This window comes from Petaurus breviceps, unplaced genomic scaffold (assembly GCF_028583685.1).
Source record: "Petaurus breviceps papuanus isolate PSGF00001 unplaced genomic scaffold, PetGlider_PUasm1.0 90702, whole genome shotgun sequence".
Classification (NCBI taxonomy): domain Eukaryota; kingdom Metazoa; phylum Chordata; class Mammalia; order Diprotodontia; family Petauridae; genus Petaurus; species Petaurus breviceps.
Genome location: NW_027187317.1, coordinates 5,714,929 through 5,742,408, shown reverse-complemented (window position 1 = coordinate 5,742,408; position 27,480 = coordinate 5,714,929). Strand labels below are relative to the sequence as shown.

Here is a 27,480-nt window from a genome sequence, read left to right as displayed (position 1 = left end):
GATGAAAGGCTCAAAATATAGTCCCCCTCCCTCCCACTTAAATTTGAACAATGTGGGTATAGGCTTGGTTCAAGTTCTACATCCCACAGGAGGCCTTTCCTGATGCTACCCTGTTATTAAAGTTAGGTCTGTGAGATTTTCCACCTTAAGCCAACAAGAAGAATTGATTAATTTTTCCCACCCATTTTAATTCCTAAATTTGGGGTCAAGTACCTCTCCACATAATAAAAATAAGCCTTTGTGTAGTACTTTAAATTTTAAAAAGTACTTTATGTAGGTCATCTCATTTGATCTTTACAACAACCTTATGAGGCTATTAGTATCTAATAGATGAGAATCAGCAAAATAGATTAGTATCTAACAAATGAAGAAACCGAGTCATAAGAAACTAAGTCACTGACATGACACACTTAGGAAGGGTCTGTGTGTGACTGACTCCAGGTCCCTTTTTTTATCCACTGCAGCCTCAAATTCGGTGGCAAATAAGCATCCATACCAGGGAGGAGAGAAAGAGAGCCCTGGTACCAAACATATATTAAATGAGACTTAACGAATATTCCTTATGGGGGTAGGGGCAGTTTTTGCACATGTCCAGGTCTGCATCTATTGTACTGTGTGTGGGGTGGGAAGCATGGGAGAGGGTGAGGCAGCAGCTCTAAACACAGTTTCCTGGATTCCACCTTTTACACACCCAAAATCCTAGCTCAGTTATGTGCTGGTGAGTTTTCTTTGCTTCTTAGAGGTTCTAGGGCAATTGTTGGGGAAGAAAAGTGCTGTTATCTCTGTTCTAAAACCTACCTTTTCTATCCTTTGAATATTATAATTTGTTGATAAGGCAAAGGAGTGAGAAAAAGGAAAGGGTGGGGAGAGAGTCTGACTCACTCCAAAGGCTGACTTTGAGCCTCTTTTCATAGAGAGAGGGACCTTGGCCTTCATGGCCTTGATTGGTCTCTGAGAAACTCTGTCCCAAATATATGATCATGGGCTTATACAAAGAAAAAAATGGCCAAGTTTGTTTATAGCCTGGATTCCTGATTTGGTTCTTTTTTAAAAATAAGTTTTGATTAATGTTTTTTAAAAACATAATCATAATTTTCATCAATACCACCCCCCCAACTTCTCAGAGAGTCGTCCCACATAACAGTTATTTATAGATTGTTGGGTTTTTTTTTAGAGGGGGTAGGGCAGGGAAGCAATACGAAATATGCTTGGGATAGGTGTCTTCATAACAGCATTAAATATTTAATAAAAAAAGGAATTAAAGAGGAAATTTGTTTCACAAAACCTTTTTCATTTAATTATGGAGGTAAACTGACCAGATTCGTCCATAGGTTCCCCAAATGCATGTCCTGACCAAATACTTAACCAAGCTCAGTTTTCTGATCTGTAAATTGGGGATAATAATGGCACCTGCCTCAGAGATGTTGTGAGGATCCAAAGAAATGACATGTACAGTGCTTTGTAAATCTCAACGGTGCCATACACATGCTTTTACGCTCCTCATCATGATCATTACCATTGTTAGTAAGTATCTAATCACTACTCCTATAACAGCTCTTGAAGAGCTGTGAGAGATCAGGTCCAGCCCCTGATCTTACTGACAAGGAAACTGAGGCCAGAGGAGTAAGCAGCTTACTTTTCCAAGGTCACATAAACAGATCATGAGTGGAGAGGACCAGGAATTCAAGCGCAGGTGGCTGAGCCCAAATCCAGCATGCTTTCTATTGAACCATGGAATGAAAAAAAATGATATAACTTTCTTCCATATTCCTTGAAATGTCTTTCTTCAAGCATGGCAACTTAGAAATCAATTGAATACATCTGGTTCTTGCTCCTCATTCTTGCTTTACCACTTCATTGATATTAGGGATAATATTAGGTATAAGACTAGCAGTTTAACTTAATCAATTTTCCTGGGCAATCATCATTGCCTGGTCTATTAAGCTATCCAAGTCAGGTATGGGTAGAACAATAATTTTATTTTGAAAGTTAGATTGTTTTTTGTTTTTTAGTTTGGCAATATCTAAATAGTCAAAAGAATTACATTTGCTAGGGAAGGCTAGGTAGTGCAGTGAATAGAGCACCGGCCCTGGAGTCAGGAGGACCTGAGTTCAAATCCAGACTCAGACACTTACTAGCCGCATGACCTGGGCAAGTCACTTAACCCCAATTACCCTTCCCTCCTCCCTCCAAAAAAAAGGCAAAAAAAAAAAAGAATTAAATTTGCTAATATGATATACAAAAAGTATGTAAATATTTAATTATCTATCATCTACTATGTGCTTTATAGGAGATATAGTAGAAGTCTCAATTGCTATCACTTTAAGGAGTTCATGATCTTACTGAGGAGGCAAGACTGATACATACATACATACATACATACATCTATACCCACATATATTTGCATGTATATGCATACATACATTGTGATATGGACCTGAGCTCTGCCCTTTTATGATGGGTCACATGTAGAAGTGTTTTACATGATTGCACATGTATGATCTATATCAGGTTGCTTGCCATCTTGGGGATGTGGGAGGGGAAGGATAGAGAGGAAAAAATCTGGAACTCAAAATTTTATAAAAAATGTTGAAAATTGTCTTTACATGTAGTTGGAAAAAATAAAATACTATTTACATAAAAAATAATGGGCCATATGTGCTCTGGTCATTTAAAGGATTTGTAGGATTAGAATCTCCTTGCTGGTCCCCTGGTCTCCATGGCTGGAAATTGTGAGGAACATTTGTCATTTATATAGTACTCCAGGGTGTATAAAGTTTCATGGCTAACATATATGCTTTTCCTTGACCCTTTTAAAAGGGTCAAGTGAAATAGGGTTTTTAAAACCCTATTTTTTTTGGAGGGCAATTGGGGTTAAGTGACTTGCCCAAGGTCACACAGCTAGTTTTTTGTGTGTGTTAAGTCTCTGAGGGTGCATTTGAACTCAGCCGCCCTTAAAACCCTATTTTTAAAAGATTCCAGTTTAGAGAAGAAACAAATATTCAGAGAAGTTAAAGTGACATGTTCATAGTCATATAGTATCATTGTTAGAACTTGAATTCAGGACTTTGTTATTTTTTAGTCAACTTTTCTTTTTGGTCTACCAAATGTATAGTACAACATAGAAATAAATGCTAATTGTGTAATTCAGACTAACAGCCTCTAATGTTTGTGGGGGGGGGAGTTTTGATCTTTTTCACAAATTATTTTAAAAAACCCTTAAAAAACACCCATGCCTACCAGGAGGTCCTTCCCCATGAAGATAAAAGAGGGCAAATATTTTGGCCATTTTCTCAATCCCTAACAAAATATCAGCTGCAGTCACAATGGGAGCAACATTTGGACCAGACATGTTTTGAAATTATTTGCCAACAAAACAAATCTTTGTTTTTGGAAGATTGTGTCTATAAGAGGAAAGCAAATGAAATGTTTGCTGTCTGTGGAAAATTCCTTCCTTGGAAAAGATATGCTTGTGGGTGTTTGTGCATGCGTGCATATGTGTGCATGGTCTATTTGTCACAACATCAGCATTATTAAGCCATAGCCAATTGGCAGGAATTAACTCTGGGACGTGCTTCTTGAAAATACTGTTGCAGTTAAAACAGAAACATTTCTGATTTAAATATTGTCATAGGGAAGAGGATTTTTCATAAGGAAAATCTAACTCCACCTTAGTGAGAAAATTTCAGGTCATCTCTTTTTGCATATGCAATGCTCACTTTCTTCATAGTCACAGACATTATATTCTTTGCTCAGGAAGGAAAACGCAGTCTTTGAGATTAAGATGTACTTTTTTAAAAAAGATGTACTTGTAAAGCAATAGCTGAATGATATGACATTCAAGGAGCTAGTTAATAATTTTACTTTTGTTTTTGCTCCTGGAGGAATTAGAGGAAAGGTGTTCTGTCCCTTCTTAAAATGCTCCCTTCTCATACATGTTTTTCTTCAACCAAGAAAAAACAGGCACTAAAAACTTTACTATTTTTAACACCCAAGCTTTTAAGCTGTTCGGCAGGCGAGATATTATGAATCCTATTTAAGTATGTTTAAGATCTCTCATTTAGAGTTAAGTGATAGAAGAAAAGGCAAAATTGTCTTTGCAGATGTTGAGAAGAAATTCATTGCAGGCAATCATCATTTAATATCCAGTGCTGACTTTTTGAACAAGTGCTTTCTCTAAATGATAAATCAAATGAGTTGGCACTAACAATAATCTCTTAGAATATGAATGAGAAAAGCAAGAATATTAAAACAATAGAAACATTAACATAAAAAAATCAGCCATTATAGAGAAGGACAACACAGAAAATTGGGAAAATGATTTTGCATTTTTTATGGGTGGTGGCATCACTGCCTAAAGCTAGGGTTTGTTGTTCTTAAAGTCTCAAATAGACACTAAGCTGTAAATATTTACGCGCTCAAATGTGTGTATGGGGTGTATGAATGAATTCATGGTGTTACTGTAGCTAACATGGTGAATGAATGGATAAGATATTGCAAGGCTTAGAAAGACTAAGGAAACAAGTGACATTTTTTTTTTTTCTTAAGTTAGAATGCTCAGGGAGTTGATAGGGTCTATAGGAGACTTTCAACTCAAGGATCCAGGATTCATGTCCTTATTTAGGGCTGTGTTTTTTTGGGAGACAGTCTGGTGTAGTGAAAAGAGTGATCGATTTGGAGTCAAACCTGGGTTAAAATATTAGACTATGCCACATATAACATGTGACCATGAGCAAATCTAACTTTTCTAGGCCTTGGTTTCTCTCATTTATAAAATGAGGACATGGAACTAGGTGTTGTTCAGGGTATTTTCCAGCTCTAAATCTATGCTTCCTATGTTTCCATCAAATTAGATGTTCTCATTGTCTGAGCTTGCCCTGTGCTCTTATACCAGCATTATTTTGTTCGCTCTTTTCCTCTTCTTTGGAATGTGCCCTTTGCCTCCACTCCCCATCTTCCATGTGGCAAACACTTACTCATCTGGCTTCCTAACTCAAGGATCATTTGATGCTTAAAGTCTTCATTTATGTAGTATTTTAACCCCTAGTCCTGGAGCTAACTTTCTCCATTTCCCTATGGGAGTAGCTGTAGACTCTATGGGACAATGAGCTGACCGCTTTCCTAAGGCAACTTGCAACTTCACTCGTTTGTACTGTATCATGTTGCCATCCCTAATCACCAACTAAATTTGCCCCAGGGACAATAATTGCTAGTGATGGTTCTGTTTCCTTTATATAGAAACTGAATATTAAAACATTTTCTTAAATTGAGATTCTATCTTCCTAAGAGGTGAGATGAACAGTATTCTATCTCTGTGGGGGACTAAGGGACATCTTAAGATCATTTGAGTATTGTGATACAGTGTTAGCTCTCTGCTAAGTTTCAGAGGGAGTTTTCTGATGCTAAATTCACCCCTCTTCTAGATTTGCATGATATAAAAATATATCTGATCCCCATTCTTTGAAATAATTCCTTATAAGCCTTTTTGTACCCAGCTATGGCTTTTATTTTCTTTCCTGTTATTAAGGTGTTTTTTTGACTACCAGCTGCTTCTTTTCAGAATTTATGAGGATTTGGTGGGGTTGCTTTTTATTTCAGTGGTGAGAAGTCCAAAGATCAACTGTAGCAAGGGGGTGCATCAGAGTGCATTTGTAGGCTGATTATGTATGAGGCAGCCACACACCTTGGCTGTGATTTCAGCTCTATTGGACTCCTCTGTGCCCTGGTGCCCCTGGAAAGTTGCTTTTCCAGCACCTCCCAGAGTGGGCATATCTAGAGGGAGATGCTAAGACTTTAAGGGGAAATTGCCAAATCCTATATTTGTACATCAGCAGGCAATAAGTGAAGAAGGTTAAGCATTGCATTCCTACTGTCTGGTGTCTGCAGACCCTGCAATCAAGCACGAGGCCATCTTCTGAGACAATTGTCTCAGATGACAGCTTATTATAGAAAGGTTTTGGTACCATGGAGGATTTTTGCCAATGAAAATAAAATAAGAAAGTGATCTCTTCCTAATTTCTATTGTGATGAACCACAATTTGAGAGATGATAGCTGAATGCTTACTCAGATTTTGAAAGCCACTTTGTACGCTTGTGTGCTGACATCTTCATGGGGCTCCCTGAGATGGAGAGAAGCTGAGATGAGCAGCAGGATGGCACCAAGCAGAGATTGAGATCAGGCAGGGCTTTGCTAAAGCCTTTGAAGAGTCTGCCCAGCATCCTCTGCTCTGCAGACACAGATAACCCATGGCAGAGGGAACTAAGGAGGTCAAACAGCATCCATTTTAGAATTAAAGTAGGGATTTATCCTTTCCAATCTTCCAGAATAATTTCTTAACATCTTAGATGGGAACATACTCCATTTCTAAATCAGTGTAATGGGGTTACTGTCAGTTTTGAATCTGGAGTTGTCTGCTGCACAGCTCTTCCTCCTAGGGTTGAGTGTATTGTTTCCTGTTGTCACTTGGAAGATAGTTTGTTTCTTGAATTCTGTGACTGTTTTCCAATTTAGGAAATTGAAATCTGAGAGTCAGTGTGGTAGAGTGAAAGGGGTCCTGGTTTTAGGTGGAGTCAAAAAAAGAAGAAAGAAAAAAAGAAAAAAAAGGAAAGAAAGAAAGGAAAAAAATTAAGGAAGGAAAGGAGCAAGAAAAAAAGGGGAAAAAGGAATGAGAAGGGAGAGAAAGGAAACAGGCATTTATCAAGTACCTACTATGTGCTACACTGTGGTAAGGACTTTATACATATCATCTCACTTGACCCTGGGAGGTAGGTGCTATTATTATTCCCATTCTGTGACTGGGGAAAATCAGGCAGTTGGAATCTCTTTCCTGAAGGAGAGTTGCACAGCTACTAAATGTCTGAGGTTGTATTGAACTCAAGACTTCTCAACTGGTTCTTTAGGAAGGTATAAGCTCTATTCACTGTGCTATATAGAAGGTGATAAAATATGAACAAATATATGAGCATGACATAAAATTCTACATATTAAGGACATCCTAGAAGTGGAGAACAACTTGCTATGAGAGGCCTAAGAAGGAAAAATTTGTTACTGATGGGGATGCCAGGAGAGATCTGGAATGATTTTATGGAGGAGGGGGCATTAAAGAATGAGTAAAAATTTAACAGGCAATGAGAGGAGAGACAGAGAGAGAGAGAGACAGAGAGAGAGAGACAGAGAGAGACAAAGAGAGAGAGAGAGAGAGAGACAAAGACAGAGAGAGAGACAAAGACAGAGAGAGAGGGAGAGAAAGACAAAGACAGAGAGAGAGACAGAGACAGAGACAGAGACAGAGAGAGAGGAGAGAATGCCTAGGCAGAAGGAAAAAGATATAGAGATGGAAATAAGTTTGCAGAGTAGCCTAGTTTAGAGTGTGGAGTTCATAGATGGGAGAAATATGAAGCCAGACTTGAAGGGTAGGTTGAGTCTGGATTTTAGAGGGCTTTGTAAGGTATGCAACATGGGCCTTTCCTCTGTAGGCAGTAAAAACCCACTGAAGATTTTGAAAGAGAGGGGCAAGGTGACCAGATTGTTGAATACGGAGCATCAGAAGAGAAGCAGTATGAATAATGTATAGGAGTGGATGCGAGGATGTATATGCGAGGATGACCGACCTATTACTAGGCTATTTCAATCATCTAAGCAGATGAGGGCTGATGTACCACTTGAGGTGGGTAGTAATAAAAACAGAGGAGAAGGGATGGTTGCAAGAGATATGACAAAGGTAGAATTGACCAGACTCATTAACATCTTAAATATGAGAAGTAAACAAGAGCAAAGTCAAAGATGAGTCCAGATTTTTGCAAATGGGAGGGTGAATGACAGTACCACTAACAGAGATAATTACATCTGAAAAAAGGAGCTTGTTGAGGAGGAAAGATAATTAATTTCATTTCAGATATGTTGAGTTTGAGGTGCAGGTGGAACATAGAGGTGGGAAAATCCTACAGGCAGTTGAAGATGCAAAACTGGAGCCCCAAAGAGAAGTTTGAGATGGAAATAGTGATTTTGGAGGTAATAGTTGAAGTCAGGGGCATGAATAAGACTTCAGAGCTAGAGAATGTAGAGACAGAATGGGATGGCCAAGTATAGAACCTTGGAAAACATACAACTTAAATGATCAGGAAGAGGATGAGAAGCCTGTACAAGGAAATAGGAAGCACTAGAGGAGGTTGGGAAGAACCAGGAGAATGTATTCTCTCTGAAGTCAATGAAGATAGAGTGTAGGGTCAATAGGTTCAAACACTGCAGAAAAGTAGAGGATGAGGGCTGAAAAAAAAATAATAAAAAAATTTTTTTGAGGGAGGAAGGCAGGGCAGTTCAGGTTAAATGATTTGCCCAAGTTCACACAGCTAGTAAGTGTTAAATGTCTGAGGTTGGATTTGACCTCAGGTCCTCCTGACTCCTGGGTCAGTGCTCTATTCACTGTGCCACCTAGTTGCCCCTAAAAAAATAATTTGATTTGGCTCCTGGATCATTGGCAATCTTCAAAAGATCAAAGTATTGAAATAATTAGGTAAGTTGAAATAATTAGATTTTTTTTTTTTATCTGTGATGATTGTTGCTTGTCCAAATGCCCTTCAGACTGTTTCTAATTATCATGGTCCTGAGAGTTCAACTCAAGAGTGAAAGAATAACAAAAAGTAACATCAAAATATAAACCTACTGATCAACATCACAGTACACTGAGATCCTCTCAGAAATCTCTCATAAACCTATGATCAATCTGCTACCAATGATTCTTTGGTTCAATTTCATGGAGGAAACAAGCCTTTAGGCTAATTAGGGTGTTTCTGCTAACTTCTTGGGATTGTGGTGTATTGTTGCCTTTAGCACATTCAGTGAGGACTTGAATCACTTTAGAATAAAATATCTCAATATTTACTCCTTTGCTTAAGAAGCCACTTTTCATGAAGACAAATCATAGTCTTTTTGTTTCCTCATCCTATTTTCCTTCTTTTATTTAAATTTCAAGCCATCACATACAAACTTTTTCTCACACTAGAACAAAAGGGTATCTCTCAAAATAATTCTTTCTGGATATTTATTCCTTTTTAATCCTCTGGGGGTTATCTTAACTCGTCTGTAGTCATTATTTAGTGAACTCTCCACCATTCATCTCATCTGTTTTTCTTAAAGTCACTTCCTTCAGCCTCTTAATCATTTGTCTTGATTTTCTGAGAACACACTCTAATTCTTCAAAATCTTGGCAGAATTAAGGCCACCAGACCCCAGTCCCTTAAAAAAGAAAAAGCCATCACTTTCCTCTTTCCTGTTCTGGGAAGTGATACTTTGACACAAACCCAAGGTCATGATGTTATGTTATTATCTTTGTGGCCAAGTGGATTCCCTCTTAGAAAAGGGGTAGTTGAGCTGGTCTTTGTTAAGTCAAGAAATTTGTAGACTGTGATTCAGTCAAGTCTCAAAAATTTGATCTCACCAATTTAGAATTTGTGAATATTTCAGACATTTATTGAAGTTTTTTTCTTTGCAGCATTAAAAATAGCTTTCTTAAATAAGGTAATTGAGTAAAGAAAAATATTGGGAGGAAATAAACTAGTTGAGAGAATAAACTTTTAAGGAAACCAAGTAACTTAGAAACACCATTTACATATATTCAATTAATATGTGAATTCAAAATTTATTCATTAAATCAGGTTCATCTTTTCATTAAAGCAGACACCATAAGGATTTCTAGTAAACCACCCTTTACTAGCCTAGTTTAGAGTGTTTGTTCACTTAAATTAAGATATAAACTCATATATGTTTTAAAAATAGTGAACAATTCAGACTTTTCAAAAGTTTGGTTTGATCTTTCTTCTCTGAGTTTGTGATATCTATATCCTCTCATAAACAGAAAAGAATTTGAATTTCACAAATATTGGTGAATTGAATTAATAGGATTCTCTTTGTTTCTAAGTGAGGGGTAGGGTGGTTGTGGGGAGGGGTGGGCAATAGATTTACAGGTAAGCTACTGAAGTAAGTTCTTTGAGGCAAGAGGGAACTGTTGTTTTCATTTTTGTACCTTTAGGCCCTAGAACAATGTTTTAGACATAGTAGGTGCCTAATTAATGCTGGTAAATTTCAAGTGAATTTTACTAACTTTGTATCTCCACTCTAGCTGGCTGGAGGTAGGATGGGAACACTGTAAGGAAGGTAGTAGCTGGTTTTTAGAGAAAGTCATAGAAAGTACCAGCTCTTTGGCAACCAGGAATATAGATACTCACCAACCTAATGATCATAATTGCTCACATGTAGTTACTTCACATTAAATTTGTATGCTAGACAGTATGCTATTATAATTATTATTATCCCCATGTTCTAGGTAGGTTATTTTCAGTTTTTTTTTTTTCTAAGCCATTCTGGCTCTTTTATCCAACATGTCCATTTTTTCCCATTAAACTTAGGAGAAAAGTTTCTTCCACTAATTGGTGCATCTGCGCCCAGAGGTCCAACCAAGACAGATGCTGCAATGTATTTGTTCCATTGGGTTACACAGTCCTGATACTCAACAAGCATACTCACTTTCTTGTTGGAAACCTGATGACATTTGAGTCTAAGTAAGGATTATGTCCATGCCTTATCATGAGAATTTTCTTCAGCACTCTTGAACCTGATTGAGGTTAGATGGAACAAGGATGTCAAAGGAGGACAGTAAGGTGACTCTCTCTGTGGATGCTGTTGAGGAGATAGGCTTGTCAGTTGCAGGCCTTGAGTGACAGGTTAAAGCCTGTACTAGGCCAATTCCGCCATAAACAACCTAGAGTTGGCTTCTGGAAGGGCTTATTCCACAGGACACAAACTGACCTTGAGATTCCAAGAGAGTCCTAGTAAGGCATAAGGACCCACTCCTCTCCAGTTTCATTCATCTCAGTCATATACATTCCCCTGAAATGGAGGAGGCCCCAAAGGGTAGATGATCCCAGTCCTACCTTTCCATTCTAGCACCAAACTGTAGCCCAAAGCAAACAACTGTCTTTTATTTTTGAAGTTTTATTTTTGCTTTCATATCAATTACCTGAAGTTCCTATTCTATCCCTCCCAGAGAACCATCCCACATAGCACAATTTTTTCTAAAAGAAGAAAAAAAATAAGCAAAATTAGATATCTGAAAATCCTGACTATATATAATGTTTCACACTCCTCTGCAAAGTAGTGGGATGAGATTGTCTTCTCATAACTCTTCTTTGGGGCTGCTTCTACTTTGTAATTTTTCAATGTTTCTTTTCTATTATTCTGTGGTGGCTATTCTTTCTACATTGTTGTGGTCTGTATGTGTGTGTGTATGTAGGCTCCACTTTGTTTCACATCAATTCATGTAAGTCTTTCCATGTTTCTCTGTAATAATTAATAATAACTAGCTTTTAAACAGTGTCTAATATGTGCTGGCTCCTGTGTTAAGTCCTTTACAAGTATTACCTCAGTTGATCTTCATGACAACCCTGGGAGGTAAGTGCTATTATTATTCCCCTGTTACAGTGGGGAAACTGAGGCAAAAAGAGGTTAACAGACTTGCTCACAGCCTAGTGTCTTGACTCTAGGCCCAGTGTGCCACCTAGCTGTTTCCATCATATTCGTGCTTCTTACAGCACAGTAATAGTCCATTAGAGTCATGTAGCCTAATTTGCCAAACAGTGTCTTTCTACTGGTAGCCCTGTATAAGAGAAGTTACTAATAGGTCCTGAAAATTGGCTAAGTAAGCATGTCTCTTGACTGATAAAAAAACATGGAGCACTGACTGTATACAAAATGTTAACTAAAGTCTATCAATCAATCACTTACCAAGCATTTCTAAGACGCTTGTTATCTATAAGGCACCATGTGATAGTCCTGATTCTCGAGGGGTTCCATAAGAAGGAAAGAGGATAGTTTGGCTTAGAGCCAAAGACTTTTGGCATGGCAGTTATAAGGATTGTGAACAGTAGATTGTAACACCCTCACCAATAACAGTGGTAATATTGATTTGACTCTTGATTCCCTTAAGAAGAAGTGGAAAGAGGTGAGGAAGTTGGGTCAAGGAGATACTTGAACAAGTGGCAAGGAGAATGGCAACATGGCCATACTAGATAAGTCCAGACATTTTGATGAGTGGCCTGATGGAATAAAGCACGGTCTAGGGCTGACTAGATAAGGATTTGTAATGGCCACTGAGAAACCAGTTCTTAGGAACAGTGACGCAATCCCTACCTCCTACCTCCATGTGTACTTTGGAGCATGATCAGATATTCTGAATATTTACTGTCAATTTACTGCATGGTGAAGAGGGACCTTTATATTGGCTACTGAGCTGGAATTATTTTGTCCTTACAAAAGGTATTAGCCAGCCAAAACAATTATTCTCTCACCACAAACTGCAAGGGTGCTCCAGATGTGGGAGAGGCCTCTGACTCTCCCTCGCCCAGTCACCAGGAAGTTTTGAGCACATGGTACAGGTGTGACTTCTGTCTCTTGTGTCTATTCTTTTCTTTGTTTTAAGTCGGAGTACTGGAGAAAGCTAAGATCTTGTAAACTTCAAAAGGTCAGAAGAGTGAATCATTAGAGATCCAGGAACTGGAATTGATTCCAGAGCTTTCTAGAAGCCTAGATAGGGGTAGAAACATCATAGCCCCAAGTGACCTGCTTGACCCATTGTAACAGTGGATAACTGTAGCTGAGATACCCCATCCTTTAAGTAAGAGAGCCACTCATTCACTGAGAAGTGAACTTGACAGGTAGAATGTTTTGTAGTAACCACCATAAGTTTGAGCTCACTTTCCCTAAGGATTGAGGAGGTAGAAGTTGGAATGTGCCCATGGTTTGGGGGAAAATGCTTTGCAACTCTTGTTCTTGATATATCTTTGTTATAAATATTATCTTGTAAAAGTTAATTTATATTATTAATTGGTCAAATTTATAGTTGGACACTATTCACCAAGTTGATGCTATAGAGGAGATATTATAATTGGTGACTGGTATCTGGACAACACACCAGAATGGGGACTCAGGCTGACAGCATTTGAGGAAACCCCACTGATACTGAGTGGTACCCCTATAAGTCTGAGGTTAATTTATAGTTAGGTCCCTTCTGGGAATTTGACTTATCAGTGTAACTGGGAGCCCAGTCTTGATATTGGTTCTAGGTGGCTGAATTGAGTATTGATACTCACCTTCCAAGACAAGGTAGTTCTATCTCAGGGCAAGTCCCTGAGTGAGACATTACCTCATTTGACCTTCTCAGGTCTGCTATATTGCACATCTGTCACTGTGGAGCAATTACTCACTCTGTAAAGTAGGTGTGGTGGGTATGATTATACTTATTTTACAGATGAGGAAACTGAGGTAGAGAGAGAAAAGGTACAGCACCTTGAGGAAGCAGTAAAGGGGAAAGAGTAATAACATGGGTAAATCTGGTCCCTAATGATTACAAACTGCATGACGTTGGACATATCACTTAACCTTGTTAATGCTGTTTTGTTTTCATCTATAAAATGAAGGAGTTGGACTTCCTCTTACCAGTCCTCTACTTCATATGGACATCAGCATGGGTGGGGAAAAAGTGGGAATGCAAGGAGAGGAGAGGACAAGAAGGGAAGAGTAAAAAGAAAGAGTAGGATGTAGTTGTTTGGGAAAGAAAGAGGGATACTCCATAGTAGTTTTCACTACGAAGAAGGATTATAGAAAAGGCATCTAAAGAATGGCATCATCTCAAGATGGACTGACTGAATTTTAGTGAGCATGTAGTTTGGTAAATGGTATGGCAGGGGTGGAATGTTAACATTAAGAAGATTATTACAAAAAGAGCAGCTAAAAATTTCTGGAATATCATGTCAGAAGCAACCACTAAACAAAATGGGACCTTTAATTTCTAAGCTTTTGAAGAGCCACCAGAAGTGGCCAGTTATCTGTATTTCATTCCTTCAAAATGAATAAATATCAGCACAGGGCCTAGAGATGATGATTCTTGAGGTACCTTTAAAACCAACCCCTGGAACAAGATGAATGTCTCACCTCACCTGCTGGGGATGTTTTCCTTTCTTTCTTTCTTTTTTTTTTTTTTTAAAATGCAGCTCCCAATCCATTTTTTATATTGGCTCACGAAAATCCTGTTTGTGAAAATACCTTATGGCACTCCTTGAATTTCCTGGTCCCGAAAAAGGGAAGAAAAATACTATTTGCTTTGATGTAATCAGATTCTGTGGGATTTAATCCTATATCCTATTTATGGATGTGCTAGCTATTCAAAATTAAAATGAACCTTTCATCCGTGTGTATCATAAATGGGCATTTATCAGGATTATATGATTTTGCAATCCATCTGAATACGTAACCAGAATTTGTTTTCTTTCCGTTTCACTATGTAATTACCATGCAACAATAACAAAAGTGACATGTTTGAAGAACAGATAAAATGCTGTAAATTGGCCAGTAATGGTGATATTTCCTCATCTTCTGAAAAACCCATTTATTCTCTCTCTCAACAAATCAAGGCATTGTCAGCCCATACTCATCTTGTGGCCAGAGGGGCTCTACCAATTTCTGGATGTAAGTGAATCCTGGAATGCAGATGAGGCCTACTAACTAAGGCTTTCAACTCAGGCAGCTGGTCTTTGCTTGCCTCAATTTCTAAATCATCCATAATGGGGCCAAGACCTCCGAAGCACTAAAAAGAGCGAGCTGACATGCTGGACAAACTGTTAATTTTTTCCTGAAGAAGCTGCTATATTGCACATCTGTCACTGCTGGGCAGACAATTACTCACCGAGTTGGGGGGGGGGGGAGGCAGAATCTGCTGCTTGTTTCTGGTGTAGTTGTTAACAGACCTAATGGAGAAATACAATGCCGTGGGAGTCAAAACAAGAAGGCTCCTTGGTGTGTGCTGGACAATAGTTTGCTGATTTTGTTAAGCTGTCCTGTGATGGTGAAATAGCTCAAGTACACTATGAAAGCTGAAAGGAAATGGGACTCTGGCAATAAAAGACTGGGTGTTCTCCAAGTTGTCAGTAACCATGACACCAAACCTTAAAAATATATAGCCCACCTTCCTGAATGCTGCCTAAAGACAGTAACACAAATTGACACGTTATTTAAAATACATTTTCATTTCCCATCTTCATCCTCCACTCCCAAGTAAGATACATCCATTTTATTATCTAGGATTGGTACCCTGTGTACAACATGGACTCTCCAAAATATTTTTGAAATTAAGCACAGGAACTGTAAATTCTATATCAGTTGAAGAATCATATAATAGACTTTTCCCCCTAGAGAAATATGAACATACACATGAATTCTAGCATGTGAGATATCCATCTTAAGAAATTCACTATTACAAGTCTGTTGCCAACCTAATTTCTAATGCTTAGTACAGTGCTTGGCACATAGTAAACACTCAATACATGTTTATCAGGTTTTTTGTTTTGAACTTAAAATAAAATTGGCATTTCCAAAAATGTAGAACAGAAAAAAAGAATTGTGTATGAAACTGTGGTTCCCTGTTACATAGGACAAGTTCCTATTTTTAAAAATGCAGTTAGTTCAACGTATAATTTTCAAAGTTGTCTTGCTTGTCTATGATTCTTTCTGTCCTTTCTGTTCTCTTTTGAGCATTTAAAAAATGCTTCATTTACCATCGTTTCATTCCTTTTTGGACCATTTTTTTTGATCCCTAGTCTTCCTTTCTGTCCCACTTCTTATGTTGCTAATTTTCATATCAGTTTTTTTTAAACATAAATACAACCTTGTATTTATGTTTATTATAACTTGCCCAGAGTATACTTGAATACTATTTCTCCATCTTCTCATTTTAAAAAAATGGAAAAAGATATTAGGACATCTAGTGACCTATATATAGATACTGTAAGCAGGAAGAATTCTGAAGTTCTCATAAGGAAAAAGGGAGAAACTAATATCAAAAAGTAGAGAATTTCTGAATTATTATATGATTCAAGGTGGGTTTGGTTAAATTAAATACCCACATAACTGGAAAATTTACCATTATAAGCTCTAGAAATGCTAAAGACAATTATTTAAAATTTTCATGTTCAAAATCTTCAAAATATAGAAAGATGAGTTTTGTTGATATATAACTTTATACCCCAAAATGTAAGGAATAATCATGGTGCAGTCTTCTACCACACTGCAAGTGAGGTCTGTGAATCAGAAAGTGATTTATGCTGTCTGACAATTCAAAGACAGAAGACAACTCTAATGTACAGATAAAGCCAAAAGTGGCAATAGTAGATCATACTCCTGGCAGTTAATGGCACTGACTTACTGGAGACAAATCTGGATCTACTTAAAATGTCAGGTGTGTAAAGTAATGAGTCTGTGCTTAGTAGGAGACCAGCAGAAGGAGCCTTCATGGTCCACTTGTCAGTTGGGTGTATATTACTGCAAACCTGTTAAATAAATGAGTATTTAATACCTACTGATGGAAAAAAACCCCAAACCAAACCAAACCCAAACCTCTCACCCCAACAAGCCTACTCACATTTTAGGAGAAAAACATCCTAACAAATATATAATAAACCTCTCCCTAATATCACATACAACTGGATGTATGTTTCAATGAGCATTTTGAAAACATTTAAAAGGCAAAGCAAGTTTATGAGGAGCATAGCTTTCCAGTAGGAAGCAGAATGACTGATGGCATACGTGACTCTGACTGATAATGCAATGGGTTATATTGAAAAAAAAAATTATCTTTTGAACTAGAGAATCCTTGAACTGAAAGGGACTTTAAGAAATCATCTAGTCCTATCTAGGTACACTTATCAGAAAAATTTGTGAGTATGGCTGGCATACAAGATCACCTGTAGTTCAATCTGTGTTCTGGGTATATTTTACTTGTTTCATTTTCGTCATGCTTTGGGTAGGTTGGAAATTTGGAACAAGCTAGGCATAAATAGTATGTGTCACAAAATTTTTCTATGGCTCAAAAAAAATAATGATTGACTTATTTGCATTATTTAACCTTAATTTGCCAATGAATGGTGAATTTTTTTTAAAACGCTGCAATACTTCAATTTCTCATTACGAAATAATTTCAGCTCTATTAATTAGTTCTAGCATTACTCATGGTAATGGATGGCACCTTAAGTGAGCTATTAACAGCACTTTACCACTTATTAGAATGAAGACAACTTAAAAAAGGGCCAGGTTTACATAAAGGTAGAATAGGACACAAAATGGATTTATTGACTTTCATGTAAACAATCCAACAGCTCCACTTCAGATGTGAATAATGCAGTTTAAGGGATCTTTGCATTGCATCACATTGAAGGAAAGGCTTCAAAGGGGACTAGAGATCCCTTTGAGAGTACATCATTACAGTACCTTGTCCTTAAAAGGTCCTCAGTGTTCTTGTTTGGTGCTGATTTATCAAATGTAGTCATACTCTCTTCTTCTTGCTCCCATTCTTTCAAGGCCAGGGGTCGTGAGGGGAAGAAGAGGAGAGAGCTGATCATGATTTTGATTGAATAGAAAATAAAAAAAATATATTGCTACCACATCTTTACTTAGCAAGTGAATTTCATGGCTTTTTTTTTTTTTGCATTCAAATAGAAATGAGCATTGGAGACCTGTGAGTTGAGGTTTAAAATTTGTTTTTCTGCCAGTTTGTTTGTTGACCTCATCTTTGCTAATATTGAAGAGCATTTACAATGCAGAATGCTTTCATCCAATTTATCATAACCAGAATTCATTATTCAAAGGGTCATTGATTGACAAATGAGGAAACCTTCAGTAGTCCATTTATTTAAGTCACTGCAAAGGTATCTTGGGAAAAATGTGTTAAAATGAAGACCATTTGGTCTGCATGGTTATAGGAGTTAAGCATCTTGAAAAATGGTCTCCACCCTCCAAACCCTATAGATCTATGATGAATAAAGTTCTGTCTGGTGCTATTAGCCTGTCACTCAAGAAAAACCTAATTGTTTTATAAAAGATGCACAAATCTGAGAACTCATGTGGCTAGGAAAAACACATCCAATATTATAAATACATTATCTAGTTTAAATCACACATCAAGATCAGCCTAAATCAGGAAGTATGTTAAGAGCATAAACACTAAATAGTAACAGTTTATCTTTTGGCCAGGAAGCCTGAGGGTTTGCCCCTCCCAGTTTGATACTTTTTTTTCTTTCTTGATCACAGGGGCCACCTCCTTGATTAAGCTTAAAGAGGCCCATTCACTGAATAGGTGTTACCTTACTCAAAGTGAGAACCTGAAAAGACCTTAGCCTAAAAGGGCCAGGGTGTCCCATTGCATCCTGAGTCACCTCCAGAAGTCCTGATGAATATCTGGCCACTGGACCCAGATGGCTCTGGAGGAAAGTGAGGCTAGTGACCTTGCACTGCCATCCTTCTCCCAAATCCAAGTCAACTGCAAATCATATCATCATTTCCTTGATGTCACGGTCCTCTTCAAGAACAAAGGACAAACACAACAACTTGATAAGTTGGTCAAAGATAGTATACATTTCATCTACCCTGGGGCCCTGAGGATGGCAACGAATTCGGAATGGACAGATTAGAAATAGGAGGAACTCTAACACATATGTTGCTTTCTCATTTTTCAGATTCCTATTGAAAATATATTAAATTCTACCAATCCCTATTTGCAAATGGAAAGCAGAGCAGTGCAGACATCTTAAAATGCAGAAGTGAAACCACCAAGTATCTAATATTAACAACTAGTCTCTTTGTTATAGGTTAAATGGAACCTTATGAAAAGATATCTTAGGAGAAGCTAGGGGAGCAGGTAGGTGTTGCAGTGAATAGAGCCCTGGAGTCAGGAGGACCTGAGTTCATATCCAGCCTCAGACACCTGACACACTTACTAGCTGTGTGACCTTGGGCAAGTCACTTATCCCCAACTGTCTTGTCTTCCCCCCTCCAAACAAAAAAAAGAGAGAGAGAGAAGTTAGAATTAAGGCAGAGTTTAAAGGTTTGCTTGGTCCCAGTGAAAACACAATGGGTTTGGTTAGTTGGACAAAGAAACATGTATAACTACACGTTGTACTGAGTAAGAGAAAGAAATAGAAACAATTGGGAATGAATGAATGATAAACAGGAACTTTCTAATGGATTACACCACACTAAATTGTAAAGAGATTCTTCTTATTTCCTTTTACATCTTCCTCGTGATAAAGGTAAGCTAACCCATACAGCATGTCTACCTCTGGATAGTATAACAGGCTAAAGGGAGGGAAGGAACCTAAGGTTAAGGAAGGGGTAATAATTCAAATTAAAGACATAGTGGTGGCAATTTTGTTAGTGGAGTCTTGATTTGAAGCTCATCTCAGACATTTACTTATCAACTATTTAACCTTTAGAAAATCACTTAATTTATCTGAGTCTGTTTCCTTATTCTTAAAATGAGAATACTTCTACCCCATAATGTTGCCGTGAGGAAAGCAATTTATAAAAGCTAAAATCACTTAAGAGAGTGGTAGTTATAATGTAAAATAAAAATTACCAAGTGAATTAGTGAATTAATCATCACATCTCCAAAGGAAAAATGGATGAAAGCAAATAGTTCACACTATTTTAATAGTGGAGCAGCTGACCATGATGCCATATAATTGCTAATTTAAGCATATCAATCAATTTCCAATGTATAAAGAAGTTAAAATATTCCCAGTTTCATATATTCACAAATCTTTCAGGTGAATATAACAAAATGGTGCATTTAAAGACTCAGTGTAATACAGGAATTTTTTCAGCATAAATTCATAACCTTTTGGACAAATTTGTAATTTCCTGATTCCCCCCTTCTGATGTTCACTCCATCCTCAAATATTCCACGAGAATTTTGTCTGATAGATCTTTTGCTTCCATCACACTCTATCTGTATTGTAATTGGAGCTCCTCTGTATCCTCATTGCCTTGTAGCCAGTAGGCACTTAGATGTTTGTCAAAATGAATTTTGAAGCATTTTCGAAGGTCGATATACTAGAATATTATGGTCCTCCACAAAGTCCTACACCAAAACCACAATGTGGTAATCCTGAGTTCTAGAAGACTGTCTAGATCGCAAACTCTGATAACACGCTGGAAAGAAGCAAGAGACTGGTGACAGAGTGTGTTTATACACTAAGTATTAGCCTATTTAAGTACACAGTCAGTCTCATTAACAGGCTGATCATTAGATAATTAGTAACCCATGAAATCAAAATGAACTTCAGCCCTGCATACTTTCTTTCCACTTCTTTAGTGATGGTGACAAAGAAGAGGAAAAAAAGACGAGAGTGTGAGAAAAATTATTAGCTTTTAGATCATTATTAAAAAGTTAGCTCTACTGTAAAGGTGAAATCTTTATCCAGAGACTAATTAGTAGATATACAACCACAGGAACTGAATATCAAAATAAATGAAAGCAGAAGATGAAAGGAAGTCATAGTGAAATGGAAGATGGCTCATAGTTCCTCCCTGGAATCACAAATAACACCGAGTTGATTATATTGTGATACCAAAGGCAACAAGTCAATATTTTATGGGATGGGTATTTATAAAAAGGATACCATGAAAACAATTGTAGACTATCTGGATGCTTAGAACCTATATATATCATGAATATTTCCTGAAAAGAGAGTTGGGGTCAATGGTGGTAGTGGCACTGTACACTGCAAATATGAATAATGTCCACAAAATTAAACAAATTACATTTTGATGGGAAATGACTGATTATTTGTGTGATCATTTCTGAATCTGCTGACTTATATTAGACCACTGACTTATCAGAGCACACGTAAAAATAAGTATCAAATTAGAAAAATAAAAATGAGAAGATATAGTATGTAATTTAAATAATTCCATCCTGACCATGTTTCAATCAGCTGTTGATGCTAAAAAATGGGAAATAAATAAAAGAATAAAGCAACACAGACTAGCATCACTTCCTAAGGAAGTTTAACCAATATAAATCAATTATTATGATGAAACCAAAAGAGTATAGAGATCACCTTATTTAGCAAACCCTTGATTTACTTTCCAAATGGGAAAGGTAAGGGTATCACGTTTTAAAAATATGAACTGATTTATAAAACCTAACTGAGGAGGGTTATGGAAGATAATTAACAATATTAACACAAAACAGCACAGAAATAAACAAGGTGACAGAAAACTTGGCAAGGAAACTAACTCGACCAGATCACCCTTAATGAATTTTTGGACAAATCTGGAAGGAAGATAATAAACAGACAACTACGAAAAAGACCTACTAAGACATTTGTAAGAAACTATTTTCTCCAACTATAATCATGGAACTACTATGTTTATATGACACTAAAATAAATTAAAATGGGAAGAGCATCAGACTTAGACCAAAGAAGCCTAGTCTAGACATGAGACGACTATGTTGGAAATGACACAATTCTGACGGTATTGAAGGGTTTATTTTCAATACAGTTAAAAGGATACCAAATGCTTAGAAAAATTATGGACATGATTACTACTTAAAATGGAAATCAAGTAAACCTCAATAACTACCCACCCATGTGCACATTTTCCAATTGCTGCAAAATCTTTATTAGAATAATCTACATACTTATTGAGAACATCCTTGACAAAAAGTATGAAAAAGGAACAGTTTGCAAATGATATTGTATAGCACATTACATTTTACAACCGCACAATTGACTCAAATTTATGAAGGACATAAGATACTGCTGTACTTTATTGACTATTGTCCAGAGTAGGATGTGATGTGTTCGATGGATTTCTCATTCAACTGCTCATACATATACCTTATGTAGACACTGAAGATGGGCAGTGAACTGGGTTCAAAATTAAATCTGCAATTGAGTGGGAGAAGTATGGGCTGGATTTTATTCTTTTTATACTTAAATGTGTAATTGTTGATTCTTCATTAGAATATAAGCAAGCTCCTTATGAGTTAGGGATTGCTTCAGTCTTTGTATTTGTCTCTCCAGCAAATAGTATTGTATCTGGCATATAGTAGTCACTTAACAAATGCTTTTTGACTGATTAATCGGATTACGGTTTGGAATTTCGAAGTGTGTTTAATTACCAAAGTTCTCTTCTGAAACAAAGGCTCCCACTTCCTCCCCTCCCCTTTAAAATACTAATGGTCTTCCTGTGTGCTACTTGGCTACAAAACAAGGACTACCATTGACTCTGAAGAATCCTTGTTGTAGGTCACTGAAAGGGCAATGTAGCGACGTATGGTAGGTGTGAATAAGCTGAAGTATTCTATCAACAATAACTATGTATTAATAGAAATGTATGTATTAACTAAAGTAACTAATAGTATGTATTAACTAAAGTTAATATATGTATTGGGTAAAGTATTCTACCAACAATAATTATATATTAATAGAAATGGGGTGAGCTGGCCAGATAATAAGAATTAAGAATAACCAACTGACAGTCTGAGGGGAACTCCATGGGTACTCAGACTAAGTGAAGTGGGCCAGGCGAAGGTCTCTCTCAGCTTGGGTGTATATCCTTGGTGGAATTACAGGATATAGATAAGAGATGCATAGGATGAGGTGATCTCCATAGGAGAAATCTATACATGAATGAGATCATAAATCTATTGAAGTATGATCAAACTCCCTTCCTTAAGAGGAGTATTGTGAGATTGTGTGATGATATCTGTAAAGTGCTTTGTAAATTTTAAAAGTGCCATATAAATGTATGCTATTAATACAGTAGTTCAAGGATCCTAGGTTTTTTTGTGTAGATATTTCCCTTTCCCAGTGAGGAATGGGAACTCCTTCTCACCACAAGCCCCCATCTTAAAGGGTGTTCTTCATGAATTGCTATATACCTGACAGTTTCTGACTTGGTGTTCCATCTACTGGTGATAAAGCCCTTTTATAGTTAGCTAGGGTGGTCTTCTGGCTGGGCTGAGAAACATCAAGTCTATTACAAAGTTTATATTAAAAGCTTTCTAGCTTGGTAGAATCACCCTGGGCTTGTATTCCACTGACATAACCTTTAAGCACCAATGGTCACTTCAATACCACAGTAAGGCAATAGGGTAGGACTTTAGCGATATTTTAAAAATATCATTCAATATTGTCTATATTATACTCTATAATTTTAATGTCATTGTTACTTTTGCTTATTTGAGGAGTATAGTCTAGGTTTTTAGGTTAGAGTAGATGATAAAAGTAAAAAATTTAATAATTAACTCTTGATAAGATTTAATAACGAATGGCATAATTTTTGTGTTAAACCAAATCTGTACATGATTTGTCAAGCTGATTACAGCTGCAGTTGTGGTGTAAAAGTAGTAACAGATAGAGGAGAGCAAACACAAAAAAATTTATATTTTCTAATGTTACACATTCACTTACAGGTAAGGCCCGACTAGTTTGACCACTGTGATAGAATATGATCAATAAATTAAAAATGAACTAGAGTCAAAACAGTTATCTTACTAGGATTATTGGTAAAGCCAACCTAAATGGTTGAAAAGGACGTATGTAATGCCAGAACCTGTTTATTTTCATAAAGTGTTATTTCATTGACAAACACTTAATGAATGCCTCTTTGGGGAGATGACTATGATAAGGACTCTACTGAGCAATAAAAAAGAAATACAAGCCGTTAGCGCTGCCCTTGTGGAGTTTGTAATCCGACTGAATTGCACAGAGTGTTCCTTCTTTAATTCCTGACACATTTAGTGTTGAAAGAAAATGCGTATAAAGAATATATTCAAGAACAAAAATATATTTAATCAGAAAATGTCTTTTATGCTTTATTTTTTCCATTTCTGTTGAATTATTAGCACAGCCTTCTAGATACCTTTAAAACCATTTTTTGCCCATATAGTTTTATTTCAGAATAACAATCTCAACTGTTTCTACAGAAAAAAATGTAGAGGGAAATGTTTAAAACAAGCATGTTAACAGTAATTTTTCTTCCTCAAATATTTGCTCAAAGTGAAATTGCTGTCAATTAAATCAACTGTTCAATTAATGACAAGTACATCAGTACATAGTGTGAAGATAGACATAGCAACACAATGCATATTTTACATCCAATGTATGTATATCAGAAGGCACATGTAGTGACACATGCACATACATCTATACATATACACACATATATCCTCTTAGTTATAGCTATGATTTTGCTGTTGGTAGATGCCATGGTAATAACTGGAAGGCCTATTATGTAATCAAATGTAGAGATGATCCAATTAGTTTTAGATAGCAATAGGATTTTTAAAAACATTCCATATTATTATAAAATAAAGATAATTACATTTGAATGTGATAAAACTTCAATATACTGAAATTCTGAAAAAAACTGAAATGCAAAGTACTATCACAGGTCAATTTGGTAGTACTAACTGATTAAAGACATATGTGGAAAACTAATTCAAGTGTATTTTGTGACAAAACTCTCAATACCATCAACAGGCAATGGGATAATCTGGCTGTCTGATGAGTAGGGGTTAAAAGGCATTATTAGATCTCTACATTCTCTAAAATTTCCATATAGATATTTAATGTACTCAATTACTAGAAGCATAAGAAGGGTTGCTTTATGGCAGTGTAGAGAAAATATCTTGCTACCTTTCTATGGAGAGAAACAAGTCATTCTAAATCACACACTCCACTGAATGCTTTGGTCCTATAGGAATTATAAATGGAAAAAAAAAAAAACCCTCCCCCCCCAAAAAAAACCCTAAACAAACCAAAAACCAAAACCACAAAACAAAAAAAAAAACCAAAAACCAAAACCAAAACCCACCAAACTGTGATAATGTCTAAACATCATCTAAATTAGTGTGCTTTGCACTTTAACACAGAAGAAGGTTTGACTAAAATCAGAATCTTTCACATTTCATTCCTGAATTTGTAGACCGACAAGTCACCTTGGGTATCTTTCTGCCATAGGACCATCATGGTGAATTAATACCAGCTCTGAAGCAAAGATCTGCCAAGTCAACTTGGGACATTCCCATCTCTCCACTCTGAACTTTGGTTCACATGTATTTTTAAGTATTTGAAATTCTCAGTGTGCCACTCGTGGTCTATCAGTTCTGAAGGATGACAGCTATTTTACATTCAATGACAATATGAACAATATAATGTTTGTGTCACAAGTACCATGGTTAGTTACAAGGGCTTGTGTGCTAAGTCTTAAGAGCAGTCACTTTGTATGGAAGAAATGATACACTCTCATAAACACAGCAGTAAAAACAAATACCCACAGCTAAGATTGAATGCTATGCAACTGCAGACTTCATCCAAAACAGTTGTTCACAAGCTGAATGGAGTTGTCACTAATTTTTTCCTTTCATGACTGAGTTCTTTAGAATTCTGCAGCTAAGAGAGTGAAATTGAAAAACAAATATAAGTCAAATCTTGGTCACTTAGGCATAGAGACAATTCTACCATCACCTGAAAAATTGAGATTTTTCACAATTCTAGAGCTGTAGAATTCTCAGGCAATGATGCTTCTTAAAACATTTTACCAGCATGGCTGAGGATGTTATATGCTACTTTTTTTTTAAGCCATAGACACAGTTTGCCCCAGTCCCCTTTCTAAACACACAGAAACGCACACACACACATGCACATATACATACAACTTAATTTCCTATACAACAAATTTGTTGGAAAGCATTGAACAGCAGTTCATAAATAAATCAGTTCCTTTGTGCAACATGGATATTTGGCTAGCAGCACAAAAGAGCAAACTATTATCACCCTCTCCCTCCCCCCATCCTGCCCTTTCTATTCTCAGGGCACTCCCCATCCCAAATTCAAAAGAGGATAATTCTTAAAAGAAATGTATGTATTTGGCAAAACTTTCAAGGCATTTAAACAGCAGGCCAATCTTTTCCAAATCATCACTATTTCCTTTAGAGGATGAGGAAGTGGCAGGTTGAGTGTGCTTGTGTTTTAAATTCTCTGATGACTGATCAGTGATTTACCAAAAAGTTTGAGAGAAACCTCCAAATGCACTACCCTGGCATTTAGTCATCCAATAAAAACTCATTATCATTGTAATAGTATTACTAATACTAATACTACTTTAAAAACAATGAGAACAGGGCAGAACACAGAACAGCATTTTTTTATATAGATGAAAAGTGTGTTTGCTTACCTGCTCCTATTTAACGCAGTACATGATCAGTAAGTACTTGGGATACTAAATTAGGCACATAATTAAAATGCCTGTCCTGTTTGATTTTAAAAGATCAGCTAGTTTTTTTTTTTTCACTTGTCTGGCTGCTCCCTTGAATATCTCAGGATTTACATCTTGGGGTAGGCTACTGTCAGAAATCTCTCAATTTGCAGGACTACTAGAGGAAAGTTTTTATTCTAAGGCCTTGCTGCAATGATCACAATTTAAAATCAGTTTAGTACAACTAAGTTATCTTAACAATGAACTTTTTAAGGGGAAGAGAGGTAGAGGCTGGTCTAAATTAAGAGATCATACGGCTCAGTCAGGGTGAATTTAAAAATATGCTTTTCATTCAACATTTGTTCATTTTAGGTCCTAAATGAGGTAAAAATGCATAAAAAACTGCATTTCAGTAGTGTTGAGGGCACTCAGTGGTGATCGTTTATCAAGAGATGATAAGGTATATTTTTGTCTTAATTTCCTAGGAAAATACATAGAAATTGGTTGTCATGTGTAAAAACTGTATACCATGTCAACCTAGAATGGGAACTGATGGGTGTCATCCTACTAATAAATCTTCACAAAATGTCAAACTCAAGGAACATGAAGCTATCGTGATTACCAAAGAAGTATCTGTCTAGGGCTTAGTCTTCTGGGTAAACTAGTATTTTAGATAATGTGAAGAACATAAAAAACCCAATCACATAAACATGTTTGCATATGCATGTTCCCCACATGCCCCAGGCAAGGGTGTCTAAAATCGCTAATTTCTAAAAATCTCAATGAAGAAAATGGGTTATATTTTATCACTAGAAGTTGTTTTAAAATACTAAAAACAAGTACAATTAAGATTCCACTTTAGCACCATGAATTGTGACTGAAATTTGAGTCCTGCTGTTGAGGCAAGACTAAACACCGATGGAACTCTGGTGTGGTGGATTTGAGGCATGTCGGTTGCTGCTTCATAAATGGAAGCTATATTGTAAATTGAGAACAACTAGGTTTGTGGGAAATATCCTAAGCATACTCTCATCTTCTTAGGTAGATTTTCCTGATTTGGGGACATTACTTGGTGGTGTGGTGTTTTGTCGGCTAAATCCAAGTCCTAATCCTTTGGGCCTCTGCATGGCCTGTATTGGTTCAGACATCCCCTTGCCGTCTCTTCCAAGGCCTGTCCCAGGTGTCCAGCCCATGGTCTGAAGCATTCGGTTTCCAATGTTGGTCTCTGGGATTGGTTGGGCATTTTCACCTACAAGTCCTGCATTAATGATACAAACAACATTATTCAGTCCTGACATGGAAAGAAAAGAGGATCGCATCAGTTGAGAAATATTATTCTTCTGATTGTTACAACTGGATAGGAAGCTGGAAGAAGCTGCTTCTGTATGTAC

At 36.8% G+C, this 27,480-nt stretch overlaps 1 protein-coding gene across 4 annotated transcripts in view; it reads right to left on the bottom strand.

The window, feature by feature from the left end:
- Positions 1–23,679: 23,679 nt before the first annotated feature.
- Positions 23,680–27,480, bottom strand: part of GPATCH2 (G-patch domain containing 2) — a 258,389-nt gene continuing 254,588 nt past the window's right edge. For 3 of the 4 annotated variants that reach the window (XM_069066026.1, XM_069066021.1, XM_069066020.1), the window contains one exon: positions 23,680–27,347. In XM_069066026.1, the coding sequence (XP_068922127.1) occupies positions 27,127–27,347 (221 nt within the window). In that variant the 3' untranslated portion in view covers positions 23,680–27,126. The remainder of the gene's footprint in view (positions 27,348–27,480) is intronic. The other variant, XM_069066022.1, reaches the window with a different exon arrangement.